General features: G+C 54.8%; 1 protein-coding gene across 1 annotated transcript; it reads left to right on the top strand.

Moving 5' to 3' along the window:
* Positions 1 to 9,076: 9,076 nt before the first annotated feature.
* LOC139000938 (proline-rich protein HaeIII subfamily 1-like) lies at positions 9,077 to 12,481 on the top strand. Its single transcript, XM_070402865.1, has 2 exons — positions 9,077 to 9,336; positions 11,665 to 12,481. Exons 1-2 carry the CDS (start codon positions 9,077 to 9,079, stop codon positions 12,479 to 12,481), a joined length of 1,077 nt encoding a protein of 358 aa, XP_070258966.1.
* Positions 12,482 to 15,665: the final 3,184 nt, after the last annotated feature.

Here is a 15,665-nt window from a genome sequence, read left to right as displayed (position 1 = left end):
CTTGGTATAATATGCCTTTTTATTAATATTAAAGCATATTGTGCTGTCGCTGGTCTGTCTATGTTGTCTTTCCTGTGCTTGTTTAAACTTCCTCTGTGTATTTTTCTCCAAGATAGGGACGACATACCTCATTGCACACTAAACAGCATGCACCCTGCACAGAAATAAGGAACTGGAAGAACATACACTCAAGAAAATTCTAAAAAGCTAACTGTTTATATCCTAAGGAGCCCTAAAATGGCTCCTCTGTAGCTAGCTGTGCAGCACCACGGGAGTAACCACGCACGGCTGTGTGATCAGCATTTACACTCCAGCTCCTCACTCTCACCAGCCAGGTTTCCAGGGCTCAAGAGCATGTAACTGGGCCTATCATTTGGACAGCGCGTTTTTTAAATATATACTTTATTGATTTTTTTACAGAGAGGAAGGAGAGGGGATAGAGAGTTAGAAACATCGATGAGCGAGAGAAACATCGATCAGCTGCCTCCTGCACACCCCCTACCGAGGATGTGCCCACAACCAAGGTACATGCCCCCTTGACTGGAATCAAACCTGGGACCCTTCAGTCTGCAGGTCGACGCTCTATCCACTGAGCCAACTGGTTAGGGCCACCATTTCTTCTTTTCAGTAGGGTCAAGTTTCTAAGCTTTCTAAATCTCCATTTTCTGGTTAATGAAAAGAAAATAGGATTCCACTGAGTCTCCTATCTACTTACTCCAAGACTTCCATGAGGATCAAAAGAGATGAGGCATGGGAAAACACTTCACAGATATTTGGTTGAAGTGTGAAAAGTTTCCATCTGTGTTCCTAGAACTCCAAGGAGGCTAGTCACTAGGGACAGGAAGCTGGGCGTTGCTACCTGACATCATTACTTGGCGGCCACAGCCACCGTTTCCAGGATGGGCTGGGCTATGGGCTGCATTTTGCGCCACGGGGTCTTGGCAGCGTCCACTGTGATTTGGTGGGGTGTCGCTCTGGGGTGGTGGTGGGCCCTGTGTCCCACTTGGGGGAAGCCACGCATTGCTTTCTGGGTGCCAGGTACATGGTGTCATTTCTCTGTGCACGTCACGGCAGCTCCTGCATTGAGCATCTGCCCCCTGGTGGTCAGTGTGGGTCATATTGACTGGTTGGAAGGTGGGAAGGACACTTAGCATATTAGCCTTTTATATAGATAGACTAGAGGCCCGGTGCATGAATTTGTGCATGGGTGGGGTCCCTCGGCCTGGCTGGCGATTGAAGTCCTGGGGTGGGGGGGACCTGCTGGCCAGTGGCAGCAACCCCGGAAAGTTGGCCAGCCGGCCCCCCAATCATGGCCTATGGGGGGCGGTGCCGGCCGGCAGGGGTGGGTGCGGGAAGTTGTCTGTGGGAGCGCACTGACCACCAGAGGGCAGCTCCTGCATTGAGCATCTGGCCCCTGGTGATCAGTGCGCGTCATAGCGACTGGTCGACCAGTCATTCCAGTCATTCGGTTGTAACGGTCACTTAGCTTTTATATATATAGACTAGAGGTCTGGTGCACAAGAATTTGTGCACTCGGGGGAGGGGGTGTCCCGCAGCCTGGCCTGCGCCCATTCACAGTCCAGGACCCCTTGGGGGAGGTCCACCTGTCAACTTAGGCCCACTCCCCAGGGGATCAGGCCTAAGCTTGCAGTCAGACATCCTTCTGGCAGCCAGGGAGCCCTTGGGGGATGTCCAACTAAAGGCTTAGGCCCTCAAGGGATCGGGTCTAAATCGTTAGTTGGACATTCTTAGTGCTGCCACAAAGGTGGGAGAGGCTCCTGCCACTACCACTGCGCTGGCCAGCCATGAGCCAGCTTCTGGCTGAGTGGCACTCCCCATATGGAAGTGCACTGACCACCAGGGGGCAGCTCCTGCATTGAGCATCTGCCCCCTGGTGGCCAGTGCGCATCATAGCAACCGGCCATTCTGCCGTTCAGTCAATGTGCATATTAGCCTTTTATTATTATATAGGATGTCCCTATTTCCCCCTTTTTGCCCCCTCTACCCAGCTCTTGTCCCCCACTTCTCTCTGGCCATCACCATACTGTTGTCTGTGTCCATGGGTTGTGCATATATTTTCTTTGGCTAATCCCTTCTTTAAATTCACTTCTTTAAATTTTTATTTTCAGATAAGTGCTTATAACTGCCCTATTATATATTTTCTATTATATCATTTAGAATTAAGATATTTTTTAATTGAACCCTTGTGAATTTTAGCACAATTTAATAAATTATGCTAGAACCAATTAGGAGATTTTTCATGTAATGCAGATACATTTCAATTAATATTTTATTAATTTTTAATTTTTTAATATTTTAATTTGAAATAATCGCATACATGTAAAAAAAACCTATAAAATACTGCAGCATATTATATGTACCCTTCACCCAATTTCTTAGGTGTTAATAATTTAAACATAACCATTATACAACTAACAAAATTTGGAATATATTTTTCTTATAATCTCTTTAATGTTACTTAATCCATTTACTTTGTTTTTGTTAATCTTCACCCAAGGATATTTTTCCATTGAATTTTAGAGAGAGTGAAGGGGAAGGGAGAGACACATTGATTGGTTGCCTCCTGCATATGCTCTGATAGGGACTGGGGATCCAGCCAGCAACTAAGGTACATGCCCTTGACTGGAATCGAACCTGGGACCCTTCAGTCCATGGGCTAATGCTCTATCCACTGAGCAAAACAGGCTGCAGCTTAATTCATTTACTTTTAATCTATATGTGTCTTTATATTTAAAGTGAGTTTTTTTTTAATTCACCCTCATAATCTGTCTTTTAATTGGTGCATTTATGCCACTGACTTTCAGAGTGCTTACTGATAGAGTTACTACCATATCGGGCAGCTTCTGGGGCTGGCCTGCTCTGGATGGCGGTGCGCTGTCCCGCCCTGCCTGCAGTATGCAAATTAGCCGCCATTTTTGTTGGTGGTTAATTTGCATAGTGTGCCGATTAGCCAATGGAAGGCATAGGGAAGGTGTGGTTGATTACCATGTTTGTCTATTATTAGATAGGATTATTGGATTATTTCCCAGATGAAGGACTGTAACCCTCCTTTCACCCCCTGTGTGTCCCAGGTGCTCCCTGGAAATGCGGCCTTATGGCCTGGACTGGGCCGGCTGCACTTCCTCCCGGGTCTGCAGCAAAGGCCCAGGCCTGGTGGGTGGGAGTCATTGAGGCGCCTGCTAATTACAAACAACTCAACAGTGTTTCCGGAGCTCCTGGTTGAAGTTTTCAAACTCCTGGAGGGAGGGAGGGGGAAAGAGAGGGAGGGAGGGGGAAGGAGAGGGAGGGAGGGGGAGGGAGGGAAGGAGGAAGACGGAGGGAGGGGGAAGGAGGCAGGGGAAAGGAGACGGAGGGAGGAGAAGGGAGAGAGGGGGAAGGAGAGGGAGGGAGGGGGAAGGAGAGGGAGGGAGGGAGGAAGACAGAGGGAGTGGGAGGCTCTGGATATGGAACTTTGATATTTAGATGTTTGAATGTGAAAAAGTTGATTCTCATTGTTCTCATCATGATGTCACCGCAAACACGGAGTTGTCTCAGACATGTTATGTCTGATACATGTGATTGATGGTTAAGGCTGCGCTCGCTGCCAGCAGCCCTATAACTCTGGCAAACCTCTCATGTGTTCCCTGTTATGCCCAGAGTTCGGGGTCCCCAATAATTCACCACCAGGGAGCCTCTTCCGATGCAAAAGCAAAGAGTCGTTTATTCAAACCCAGGTTTGGCTCCCGGTCTCTGTCCGACGCAGCGGTGAAAGGAGAGAGCGTGTCCCGGGAGAACAAAGGTTATATAGGGCAAGTTATTTAGGTGGGCTTTAGGGGTGACGTGAGTTACAGAGATTGGTCATTTAGGTCAGAAGGGTTAGGGAGTGAGGTGACCAACACATTCTGAAGGTTAGAGCCGTCCTCCTCTACAGCCTTATTAGGACCTGAGCTGCATTTCTGGAGCTTCATTGGTCCATTCAGGTAGTGATTGGGGGAGTTAGGACAATACCAGCATTCTTGCAGTCACTCTCAGAAAAGCGGGGGGGCTTGGGCTGAGGGCCCAGCCTTTGCAAGACAAGATAGAGGAGAGGGAGGAGAGTGTGTCTCTGCTCTGTCCTTGAAAAGGGAGGAGGGCATGTTCCTGCTTTGTTCTTTCATTCCCCTCAGGCTGTCCCAGGGCCTTGAGCCAGGACCCTGGGCAGACCTCCACACCTGGGAGCATGTCCACAGCAAACCCACCAGCAGCAGCACAGACGTGGGGAAGGCGGGGCACCGTGGGGGGAGGGGGCCCTGTGGGGTGAGTGCTTGGGTCCAATCCCAGCAGGTCCAGGGGTCCCCAAAGGTGTGGACGGAGTCGGCGAAGAAGGAATGACATGGAGACTGGGTTCAGTTCATCAGCATAGCGAGGTTCTCCCTCCAGGATCTCCAGCCAAGTTTTGTCCAGCGAAGTTCTGGCTAGGATGTCCAGCGAAGTTCTGGTTAGGTTCTCCAGCCAGGTTCTGTCTTGGATCTCCAGCCAGGTTCTGTCTAGGTTCTCCAGCCAAGTTCTAGCCAGGTTCGGTCGTCAGGTTCTGTCCAGGTCCTCCTGCCATGTTCTGCCTCTAGGTTCTCTAGCCAAGTTCTGTAGCCATGTTCTGTCCAGGATCTTTTGCCATGTTCTCTTGCTATGTTCTGTCTCTAGGTTCTGTCTCTAGGTTCTTCAGCCAGGTTCTCTCGCTAGGTTCTGTGTTCTGTTGTCTTGTTACATCTGTATTTATACCAGTTGATTTTAATCCTTTCAACTTCCATTCCAAAGGTTAGGGTGTTTCTTATCTCCATTCCAGGGAGTAAAGATTATGTAGCTTAAGCGTGATTGTTCGTAGTTAAAGTGATTAACTACCCGCCTGGCACTTAGTTAAGGGGTTTTATTCCCTCCCTAACTTCAGGGAAAAATCCTTAGCTGGGGAAACAACCTTTCTTGGAGAGGTGACCTTGGTTAAAACACATAGCGCCAAGAAGGGGAGCAAACATATTAAGAACAGTATGCCATATACGCCAGGTCCCTTGAAACATATGTTGTGCAGATGTTTTTTCTCTGCAGCGACTGTGTCAAGCAGCAAGGATGGACCAGCTCCCGGCAGGTGAGAGCTGTGGACCGAGGGCAGGTGCCCCTGTGCAGCCCCCGAGGGACATCCAGGGCAGTGCCTGCCACTTTCCCAGGGAGCCTGCCCGGGAGGCCAGGGGCCGGGGCTGGTGCGGGCGAGGGCTGCACCCCAGGGAGCAGGGCCGGGGAGCCTGCGATCGGAAAGGAGAGGCCGCTGCTTGGACGCAGGCCTGTCCTGCAGTAGCGGGGTTGGGGGGGTAGAGGGCGGCGGGGGGGCCTGCTGCCAGCAGCCACTTCCAGGCTCTGTGGCCACTGCAGTGCGATGGCCAAAGGCAGACCTCCGCCGGGGCCTTGTGTGCCGGGGAGGGGGCGGCCCGCGGGGCTCCCCTGCTCACACCTGGTGTGTCCCTGCCCGTGCAGGGCGAGCATCCCTCCCGGCGACCCGCCTCCGCCCGGTCCCACCGCCCAGACCCCATCTCCCTCCAGGTCCCGGGCGCCCAGGAAAAGCGCATCAGACCCACAGACGCTCAGCTGAAGCGCTAAACACTGGGAACCCCGGAGGCAGAGCAGTGCTCAGGCAGCAGAGGGCACGGCCCCCCGCAGGACCACGTGACAGCAGGGGAGGGGGGCGAGCTGAGGGGGGCTGGGGAAAGACGGCTTAGGAGGGGCGGGGTGAGGAGGGGCCCCAGGCGGAGGGACAGGGGCGATGGCAGGAGCGGCTCAGAGCAGAGGAGAGGGAGTGGCAGGGGCCACACCCCGTGCGCGGCCTGTGCAGCAGCAGAGAACCCGGGACAGGCCCGCAATCCACGCAGGACGGCGCCTCGGCCTTGCTCCTCCCTCTGCTCTCTCTCGCCCTCCCTCCTAGTCACGCTTTTTATTTGCTGTTTAATGTCCTGCTGCGGGGCTTGGGGAGACTCTATCAGTGGTTCTCAACCTCCCTAATGCCGGGGCCCTTTAATACAGTGACCCCCAACCATAAAATTATTTTTGTTGCTACTTCATCACTGTAATGTTGCTACTGTTATGAATCCTAATGTAAATATCTGATCTGCTGTATGTGTTTTCTGATGGTCGTGACCCACAGGTTGAGAACCGCTGCGTGGATGCAGACCTTCATAGGCATGGGGGGGGGGGCTGCCTTCGAGTGAACCCTCACCCCCACCCACAGTCCCACTGGCTGCCTCCCAAGGCGCCAGTCCCAACTGAGGCCAGGAAGGCAAGCCCGCACCCCCTTCCTGCAGCTGCCCCCCCAGGGCAGGGCCCCTCTGAGCCGAGACTCCTGGTCAAGGCGGGAGGCTCCCCCCGAGTCGCTATTCAGTCCGTGGTGGGGCGGGAATCTTGTCCCCAGACCTGAGTCCTGCCCTGCCCACCCCTGCTCTCCAGGTCCTGGCTGTGGGGGACCCTGTGGTCAGGTGACCCTGCCTTTCCTTCCTGTGGGACATCCGTTGGCCCTGTCTTAACCGTGGCTGTAGTTTTCTACAACCTTTCACAGGGGGACACGGTCATAGACTAAGAGGTGTGCCAGGGAGTCCCCCACGTTCGGGATACAGTCCTGCCTGCCCCACTGCGGAGCAGCAGCCCGACCCCCACCCGAGACCTGTTGTTCCAGCCAATAGCGCCATCCTCCCCGTCAGAGCGGCTCAGCGGTTCCAGGAGCCCCACTAGCCAGGGGCCCAATTCCACGGCCGGTTCATTGCAACGCAGGACCATGTGACTCGTCCCCACGGGGACAGGGAGGTCATGGCCGTGCGACTCGTCCCCACGGGGACAGGGAGGTCATGGCCGTGTGACTCGTCCCCATAGGGACAGGGAGGTCATGGCCGTGCGACTCGTCCCCACGGGGACAGGCAGGTCATGGCCGTGCGACTCGTCCCCACGGGGACAGGTGAGTCCGGCACCTCCACGCCTGCAGAGGCCGCTGCAGAGACATAAAGAAGGAGGTACTTGCGGTTTGGGCAGGAGAGTGATGGGCGCTCCCCCGGACCTGTGCATCCCGGCAATGCAGGAGCGGCCCCGCATCCTGGCTGCTGGCTTGTGGTCAGCACTCCATCCTGGAGGCAGCACCGGCTCCCCGCCTCCCAGCTGCACGCGGCTGAGCGGCGAGGATGCAGGCGCTGGTCTAGGGAGCCCGCTGTTTCTCTGATGAAGCCGGGACTCCATGGCTTGAGCCCCTGGGGCAGCGCCCTCGCCGGGAAGCGAGCTGTCTGTGTGCAGCGCTGAGGAGCCCCCTGGGAGCTCTGAGCGGTGGTGCTGGTACCTGAGCTGTGGGCAGGGCGGCCCCCAGTCCAGAATCAGTGCCTGTCCCTGGGAGGAGTGGCTGCCCCTTCAAGACAGTGAGTGTCGGCTGCGTTCAGTCTCCACGGTGACCCACGGCTCCCTCGCAGGTGGAAGGGCCATCCTCGGGGTCAGCTGACCTCAGTGTGGCTCTCCACCCTGGGAGGGAAGACCATGATTAAGCCCGTGCACAGCTGCCACTGTGCTAGGGGCAGGGACCATGGGGGAGAAAAATTGCTAATTATCTCTCTAGAAAAGCAATATGTTATGATTAAACCCAGCCAGGTGTGACCTTGCTCATAAATTTTATGTAAATTTTTTACCCTGCCAGTACCAGGAACGGCTAATGAACCGCTTTGCAGTTTGTTTTTCCTTTTTTAAAAAAATACTTTGAAGTATTTACAGATAAAAGGTCTTGCTGTACTCTCCTACGGCACTGCAAGCTGTGAGGCTCTTACCGGAGGGACACAGGTGGTAGTCAGCTGGCCAGCTTAATAGAGGCTCTTAAAATTTAAATTCTGAGTCGGTGGTCTATCTCGCTGAGCTAACCCATAACACCACCATGTCCCCATGGCCCCTGTGCAGCCCCAGGGAGGGAGACGGAAGGGAGGGTCCGGCCTCCCCCACAGGCGGCCTTGGTGGTGGGTGGCTGAGAGTTCCTGTGCCACAGAGCCCTCTAGTGGGCGTGCCGTGCAGATGCACCCACAGCCAGGCCTGTGGCTTTTCCTGCTCTGCCAGCGGGTCCCAGGGAACCTCCCACCCCAGGAGCTCAGAAGGGTGGACAGGGGGAGGCCGCAGAGGGGAGCGGCCCATTGGAGTGTGAGGCGTGAATTCACGCAGCTCAGTGCCTTTCACTCATGCCCGGCTGGCCTTCCATTTAACACCTTCTCATTTCATCATGAAATGCACTGCTGACCTCCAATTCTCACCCTCAGGTAACAGCCACTTCGAAACGTTCATTCGGCTGCAAAGTGAGAGCACTTGCCCAGCTGTCAGTCTCCCAGGACCGAACCCCCAGGCAAACTGCTTTCCAGACCAAGCCCGTGGCTGAACCCCCAGGCAAACTGCTTTCCAGACCAGCCTGTGGTGTGGTGGGGAGGGGCTGTCCTCCTGCAGTTCTCCCGCTCACCAGGGGCTCCCACATCTCCATCAGCGTCAGCGCAGCACTGCCCTGGGCTGGCTTGGCGACAGAGCCCCGCATCAGGGCAGCTGGCCATGCAGACCATCTGTTTAAGGGCTACCTGGTTGGAGCAGCACAGCCAAACCCCAACGTGCAAAGAGACTCGCCACTCATTTAAATGTACCCTTGAGTCAGGAATCAGAAATCTTAAGTTTTTTAAAGGAATTTGTGGAAATTTTATAGCATTTAACAAGGTGCCTGGAGCTGAAGACACATATTATTCCTCTCCCTGACCATGTTAAGGTGCCATGACATCGTGAATTGGTTGTCGGGTTCCCAGGGAGGGAGGGGCTGCGGGCTCCCCCAGGGGCTGGGGCTGGGCTCCTCCTGGGAAGCTGCCGGCAGAGGCTGGCCCTTAGGAGGCAGGTCGGTCTCCTCTTCCAGTTGCCATGAGAGCCCGAGGTTGGTGATGTCACCTGCACTCCGCGCCTGGAAGAGTGTTGGAAGATTTGTTTTCTTTCTTCAAGGCCTGATCTTCCCCTTCCTTCTAGGGATCTTAAAATGAAGGCCCCAGAACGTCATTGTCTTCAAAAGTGGGTGATGGCGTTTCTCATAGAAACAGCTGACTTGGGGAGGCCCCTGCAGACCGGCTTGGGAGACTTGCTTTCCCTCTGCCGCTCAGACTGGGCTGGGAACGGTCTGAGGGAGCATCAGCCCCCTCCAGGAGGGAACGCCCTGAAGTCGCCAGAGGCCGCCTCTGTCCCAGGGCCAGCGCTGCCCGCGGTTCCCAGGAGGCCGAGGCTGCGCCCACAACCGGCCCAGCGCCAAGTGTGGCGATGTGACAGGTCACCTGGGCTTTTGTAAAAAAGAAAAAGCAGGAACAAAGCCTTTGGTGTTTATAATTATGTGTCAGATCTCATGTATCTCAGAAATAGTCATTGCTGGGAACCCTATTTCTTGCAACTCTTTTTAAATGAACATTTTCTTAAAAAATAAACACCAGCTGTTGGGATGGCAAACATCTGTTTTCCTCACTATACTTTAAGGAGCTGTAAACTTTTCACTATTTATTCTCAGAAAACTATATAAAAAGGCATATGGCACTTTCAAAAATATTGTAAACAAATCAATGGAAAAATGCTAACTAAGCTTGATAGGAAAAAAATCTTAGTATTTATCCTATTTAGAAGAAATAGGCAATGACTTTTACAAAACAAACACTGTCTTTATTAAAGCAATAAATGAAAGATGTCAATTTACTGCCATTTTGGGTTAATACTTTTCCAGTTAGAATAATTTTTCTGTCTGACAGTGGAAATCAGCTAATCTCATTCCTGCAAAAGGCTCCCTTAAATGTTGTCTTGGGAACAAACACATAAGCACACACACAGACAAGCTGACCTCCGCCAACCAGTAAAAAACACACCAAGATGTTTTTCTGACCAGAATCCTCTCCCATTTATCACTTCTTATCAAGTCAACCTCAGAGAAATTAGGGGAAATGTTAGTCCCTAATGCAGGGTGTCCCCAAAAGATGCCCACACACTGACCAGCCGAGAGCTCAGTTCTGAAAGGACACATGTGTTCACAGACGCTGCATCTATAGTCACTCAGGCCCTGACTGGTTTGGCTAGGTGGATAGAGCGTCGGCCTGCGTACTGAAGGGTCCCGGGTTTGATTCTGGTCAAGGGCATATATACCTTGGTTGTGGGCACATCCCCAGTAGGGAGTGTGCAGGAGGCAGCTGATCGATGTTTCTCTCTCATCGATGTTTCTCTCTCATCGATGTTTCTAACCCTCTATCCCTTTCCCTTACTCTCTGTAAAAAATCAATAAAACATATTTATAGTCACTCAGTGTGTGCGTGCGCTTCCGGGACGCCCTGCATTGTGCTGGATGATGTAGTGTTTAGTGCTGGTGTGAACCTTACAGATATGAACCAAGGAGGGCCCGGCGTGCCTTCGCACGGTACTGTACAATTTACTTTTGCCGTAATTCAAAGAATGGCAGGCAATGCGACCGTCTTATCTGTCAGAGCGTCTGTCGGTGAATATGTGATTTTCTCCGCAGTGAGAGCCCGCGCTGTGACAGATGCTGCTCCGTGTCCCTTCTAGGCAGAGAGGGAGCTTTGTGAGACTGTCGCTGGGGGTGGGGGCTGTCCCTGGGGCCTGGGCCCAAGGGGTTGGAGGAGGCCTGGTCGGTGCTGCCGCTGGACACCGGGTCCGGGGGCTTTGCTTCCTAGACTGTCCGGGGTCGGTGACACTGCAGTGACCTGAGGAGGGGACACGGAGGCCGAGCAGGTCTCCTAAGAGCTGCACACACGGCTCCAGAGGAGAGACTGTGCTGGGACGTGGGGCGGGCGCCCAGGGTGAAGGGTGGGTGGTGCCCAGGCAGAGGGAGCCTGTGTCTCCGCCCCTGGAACTCCTGGGTGTGGAAACTGCCTCAGAATCTCGCCTCCAGGCTGGACCAAGGACCTTTGTGTGAGCTCAGCACCAGCTCAGGTGCTGGACTCGGCTCATGAGCCCGGCCCCCCCAGCCCCGGCCGGCGCTGATAGTCCTGCCAACGACACTCGACACTCAATGTGAAGAGAGAGACCAGCTGGGACCATACACCCTGAAGGCGCCGTCTCCTCTAGAGAGAGAGAGAGAGCACCTCTGTCCTCAACTCGTGCGGGACTCAGCCCCCAGCCTGCAGGCGCCTGCGGGTTAGTGATCTGATCGGGCGGCTCTCCCACAGGATTCACGGGAACCCCCGCTGTGCCGCCGGGGACCTGGGATGGGACTGAGGTGAGGCAACTGGGGCCTAAGCACTGAGGCATCTGATTCCTCGGCAGAGAAGCCTGTGCCAGGGAAAGGGCAGGCGTGTGCCAGGAGCCCGTCCTCCGGGGCGGGGGTGGGGGGGGGACTGGGGGGTGAGGGGAGGGGTTAACAGCAAGAGCCCGGGGCCCTTTCTCCAGTGACTGGGCAGAAGCGTCCAGAAGGGAGCGGGAGGCGCCGGCAGACGAGTGCCCCCCCCACCCCCCCCGCCATGAGACCTGGTTAGTCTCACTCGGGGGCGCAGACACCCCCAGCGGCCCCCCCCCCATCGGGCACCTCAGAACAGTCCACTGGACAGACAGGCCCCTCCCGAGAAAGGGAAAGGGGCGCAGGAGCGCCCTAAAGGGCTTGTCCGTATCCTCCGCCTGCAGCGCCCGCTCTCCTGTGATCACCGCCCCCCGCGCCCGTGCTGCTCAGTGTGACGCGGAGGCGCTGTGGCCTCGCCAGGACCCTGTTCCCACGGACGCGCTGTGGTCCTGCTCGCAGACCAGCTGCCGCGTGGACACCGCCTTTGGACAGCGGCTTTCACCAGGCGCTCTCCTGCTGCCAATTCCCACCCAGAGGGACCGCCCGCCCTCTGCGCCCCCAGGACGCCCCGCGGGGGACCCGTTCGCGCCCCCAGGACGCCCCTGGCTCCCAGACTCCCCACCCCCGCGCTCCAGGACGCCCCGGCTCCCGGACGCCCCGCCCCGCGCCCCCAGGACGCCCCCGGCTCCCGGACGCCCCGCCCCGCGCCCCCAGGACGTCCCTGGCTCCCGGACGCCCCGCCCCGCGCCCCCAGGATGCCCCTGGCTCCCAGACTCCCCACCCCCGCGCTCCAGGACGCCCCGCGCTCCAGGACGCCCCGGCTCCCGGACGCCCTGCCCCGCGCCCCCAGGACGCCCCTGGCTCCCGGACGCCCCGCCCCGCGCCCCCAGGACGCCCCCGGCTCTCGGACTCCCCGCCCCGCGCGGGCCGCAGCCTCGCGGCCTGTTTCCTCCGCCCCTGAGGGCGCGCCTGCTCCGGGAGCCCCAGGCCTCCCTCCGGGCCGCTGACCCTCTTCGCTCCCAGATTCTTCAGGACTTTGTTCCAGGAAATCACCGCGTCAGCCTCTCGGACGCCCTGCCGGAGACTGCTGCTGGGGCCAACACTCACGATCCCCCAGAGCCGCGGCAGCAGCGGGAGCAGCTCCCAGGCCCTGTGGCTTGATGGGTTTTCTATCCCAAAGTAACTTCCATGGCAGCCACGTCCTGGGCGCTGCTGACCCATCACATGCGGGCAGGTGTCGTGGTGACTCGGAATGAAGCCGCTGCGGAAGTTTGCGCAGGTTGTTGTGTGGATGTGAACTTTACAGCAGCTGGTGCGCTAGTGAGGAGCGTGACTTCTGGGTCAGAGGGCTCGGTCCCAGCCCCAGGGCCAAGCTCCCAGCCCCCCTGGAGCTCGGGCGTCTGGGCAGAGGCTTCCTCCCTCTGCTTTCTGGAGGCAGCGTCCCCGTGTCGGCCCACCTGGCAGAGCAGGAGAAGGCGGTTCCTGATGATGCAGTCCGCGCGGAGGAGACTAGACGGGAGAGTGAAAGGAAGCACAGGGGGGGACACAGGCACCCACAGGAGAGGGCAGCAGCCCGGAAGGTGGTCCGTCACAGGGGAGAACAGTTTTAACAATCTCGCCCTCCGACCCAGAAGTCACGCTCCTCACTAGTGCACCAGCTGCTGTGAAGCTCATGTCCACACAACCTGCGCGAACGTCTGCAGCGGCTTCATTCCGAATCACCAAGACACCTGCCCGCAGGTGATGGATCAGCAGAGCGTGGGCGTGGCTGCCATGGAACGTTCTTCTGGGATAGAAAACCCATCAAGCCACAAAAAACATGGATACTAAGTGAAATAGGCCAGTCTAAAAAGTCTGTACATTATTCTCATCAATTACGTGGCAACATGGAGAAGGCAGAACTATGGAAATGTTACAGCGGTCAGTGTTGCCCAAGGGTGGAGGGTGGGAGGGCTGAGTACGCAGTGCACACGGGGATTTAGGGCAGCAAACTGCTCTGAAGGAGACAGCACTGGTGGAGATGGGACCCTCCCCGGGGTCTGCAGGGCGTGGGGGTTCCCTGCCGGTGAGATGGCAGCCTGATCACAGTAGCTGCCTGGCCAACAGCAACAGGCATCCCGGCCTCAAGGTGTTAGGACCTAGGGGAGAGCCCAGCCGGCCTAACTCAGTGGTTGAGCATTGACCTATGAATCGGGAAGTCAGGGTTTGATGTCGGGTCAGGGTACATGCCTGTTGCGGGCTCGATTCCCAGTGTGGGGCGTTCAGGAGGCAGCTGATAGTGATTTTCTCTCATTGTTAATGTTTCTCTCTCCCTCTCCCTTCCTCTTTGAAATCAATACAAAATGTATTAAAAAGGAACCAGGGGTGAGATTCAAGAAGACTGCAGGGTACCCTGAGGCTGCTGCCCTCACTCCCAGCCAGGACCTGCATTTACAACTAAAACATTGTGCAGGCAACTTTAAAAGCAAAGCAGCAGGATACAAAGTTAACATCCACACATTGATGGCATTTTTATCTCCCAGGAATAAACTCTCAGAAAGAGAAACCAGTAGAACAATTTCATTTACCATGGCAACAGCAAAATGATGCCTAGGAATAAAGTGAACCCAGGAGGTAAAAGGCCTGGAGACTAGAACATTGAAAAAGAGACAGTGAAAGATACAAACAAGTGGAAGCATACACCTAGTTCACGTTTGGAAGAATCAACTTCATTAAAATGTCCGTACTACCCAAGGCAATCTACAGATTCAGTGCAATTCCTATTAAAATACCATTGCATATTCCACAGATCTAGAACAAATATTCCTAAAACTTATATGGAACTGGAAAAGACCTTGAATAGCTGCAGCAATCTTGAGAAAGAACAAAACTGAAGTGATCACAATACCTGATAGCAAACTATATTACAAAGCCACTGTAATCAAAACAGCCTGGCCGAAACCGGTTTGGCTCAATGGATAGAGCGTCAGCCTGCGGACTGAAAGATCCCAGGTTCGATTCCGGTCAAGGGCATGTACCTGGGTTGCGGTCACATCCCCAGTAGGAGATGTGCAGGAGGCAGCTGGTCGATGTTTCTCTCTCATCGATGTTTCTAACTCTCTATCTCTCTCCCTTCCTCTCTGTAAAAAATCAATAAAATATATTAAAAAAAACAACAACAACAACAGCCTGGTACTGGCACCAGAACAGGCATATAGAACAATGGAACACAGCAGAGACCACAGAATTCAATCGAAGTCATTACGGTCAATTAATATTTGACAAAGAAGCCAAGAGCATACAATGGAGTCAAGACAGTCTCTTCAATAAATGGTGTTGGGAAAATTGGACATGCAAAAAAATGAAACTAGACCACCAACTAACACCATACACAAAAATAAACTCAAAATGGATAAAAGACTTAAATGTAAGTCACAAAACCATAAAAATCCAGAAGAAAATATAGGCAGTGATATCTCAGACATCACATGCAACAGAATTTTTGCCGATACATCTCCTAGGGCAGTGGTCAGCAAACTCATTAGTCAACAGAGCCACATATCAACAGTACAACGATTGAAATTTCTTTTGAGAGCCAAATTTTTTAAACTATATAGGTAGGTACATTGTTGTTAACTTAATTAGGGCACTCCTAAGCTGGCCTTTGCTAAAAACGTCCTCTTCCAACTCTCCCATCCACACTCTTCTATCTGAAACAAGTATACAAGGCGAGTGTGGATGGGAACGTTGGAAGGGGTCGACCTCAGCGAAAGTACCTCAATCAGATTGAGGACGTTTTTAGCAAAGGCCAGCTTAGGAGTGCCCTAATTAAATTAATAACAATGTACCTACCCCACAGACTCCGTCCCAGCCCCTCCCCCCACCGGGCACCGCGTTCCCTGTCCTTTTAGTCTGAACCCCCGCTCTCCCCGCACCCCACTCCCATGGGACACCCCCTTCCAGAGCTCAGGCCTGATGGGCCGGGGCAGAGGGGGCAGGAAGAGCAGGGGGGGCAGGAGGGGCAGGTGGGCGGGGGGGGGGCAGGAGGGGGCAGTCGGGCTGCGGTGCTGCTGGGGGTTCCTTCCTCTGTGCTCTCCGGGGCCTGGGGCGCTGCATCCAGTGCAATGGCTGCGCGGCCGCTGTAAGGACCAAGGAGCCAGCGCTGAGCTCAGGGGAGCTCCTGAAAGGACAGAACAGGACTGATAGCTGTGTCCTTAATCCCTCTTCCAAGAAAAAGCCACAGAATGTATCAGTTACTCAGCCTGCCCTTATCTCGGCCAATGGGAAAGTGGGGAAAACTAGCCCAAGGCCAAGAGTATGCTAGCCACCCCCCTGTCTTTGTGTAACCAGACCCTAGCTGCACCCT

This window comes from Myotis yumanensis, unplaced genomic scaffold (genome assembly GCF_028538775.1).
Source record: "Myotis yumanensis isolate MYYU_CA2020_CCGP unplaced genomic scaffold, mMyoYum1.0.hap1 SCAF_46, whole genome shotgun sequence".
NCBI classification, from domain to species: Eukaryota; Metazoa; Chordata; class Mammalia; order Chiroptera; family Vespertilionidae; genus Myotis; species Myotis yumanensis.
Note: the sequence above shows the minus strand (reverse complement) of the source record. Positions and strands in the feature narration are given on the sequence as shown.

Bases quoted from the DNA above. Each gene is read 5' to 3' on its own strand.
- LOC139000938 (XM_070402865.1), top strand. From the start codon at position 9,077: ATGGCGTTTCTCATAGAAACAGCTGACTTGGGGAGGCCCCTGCAGACC. The intron at 9,337-11,664 runs GTAAAAAAGAAA...CTCCGCCTGCAG, and splicing joins GACAGGTCACCTGGGCTTTT to CGCCCGCTCTCCTGTGATCA.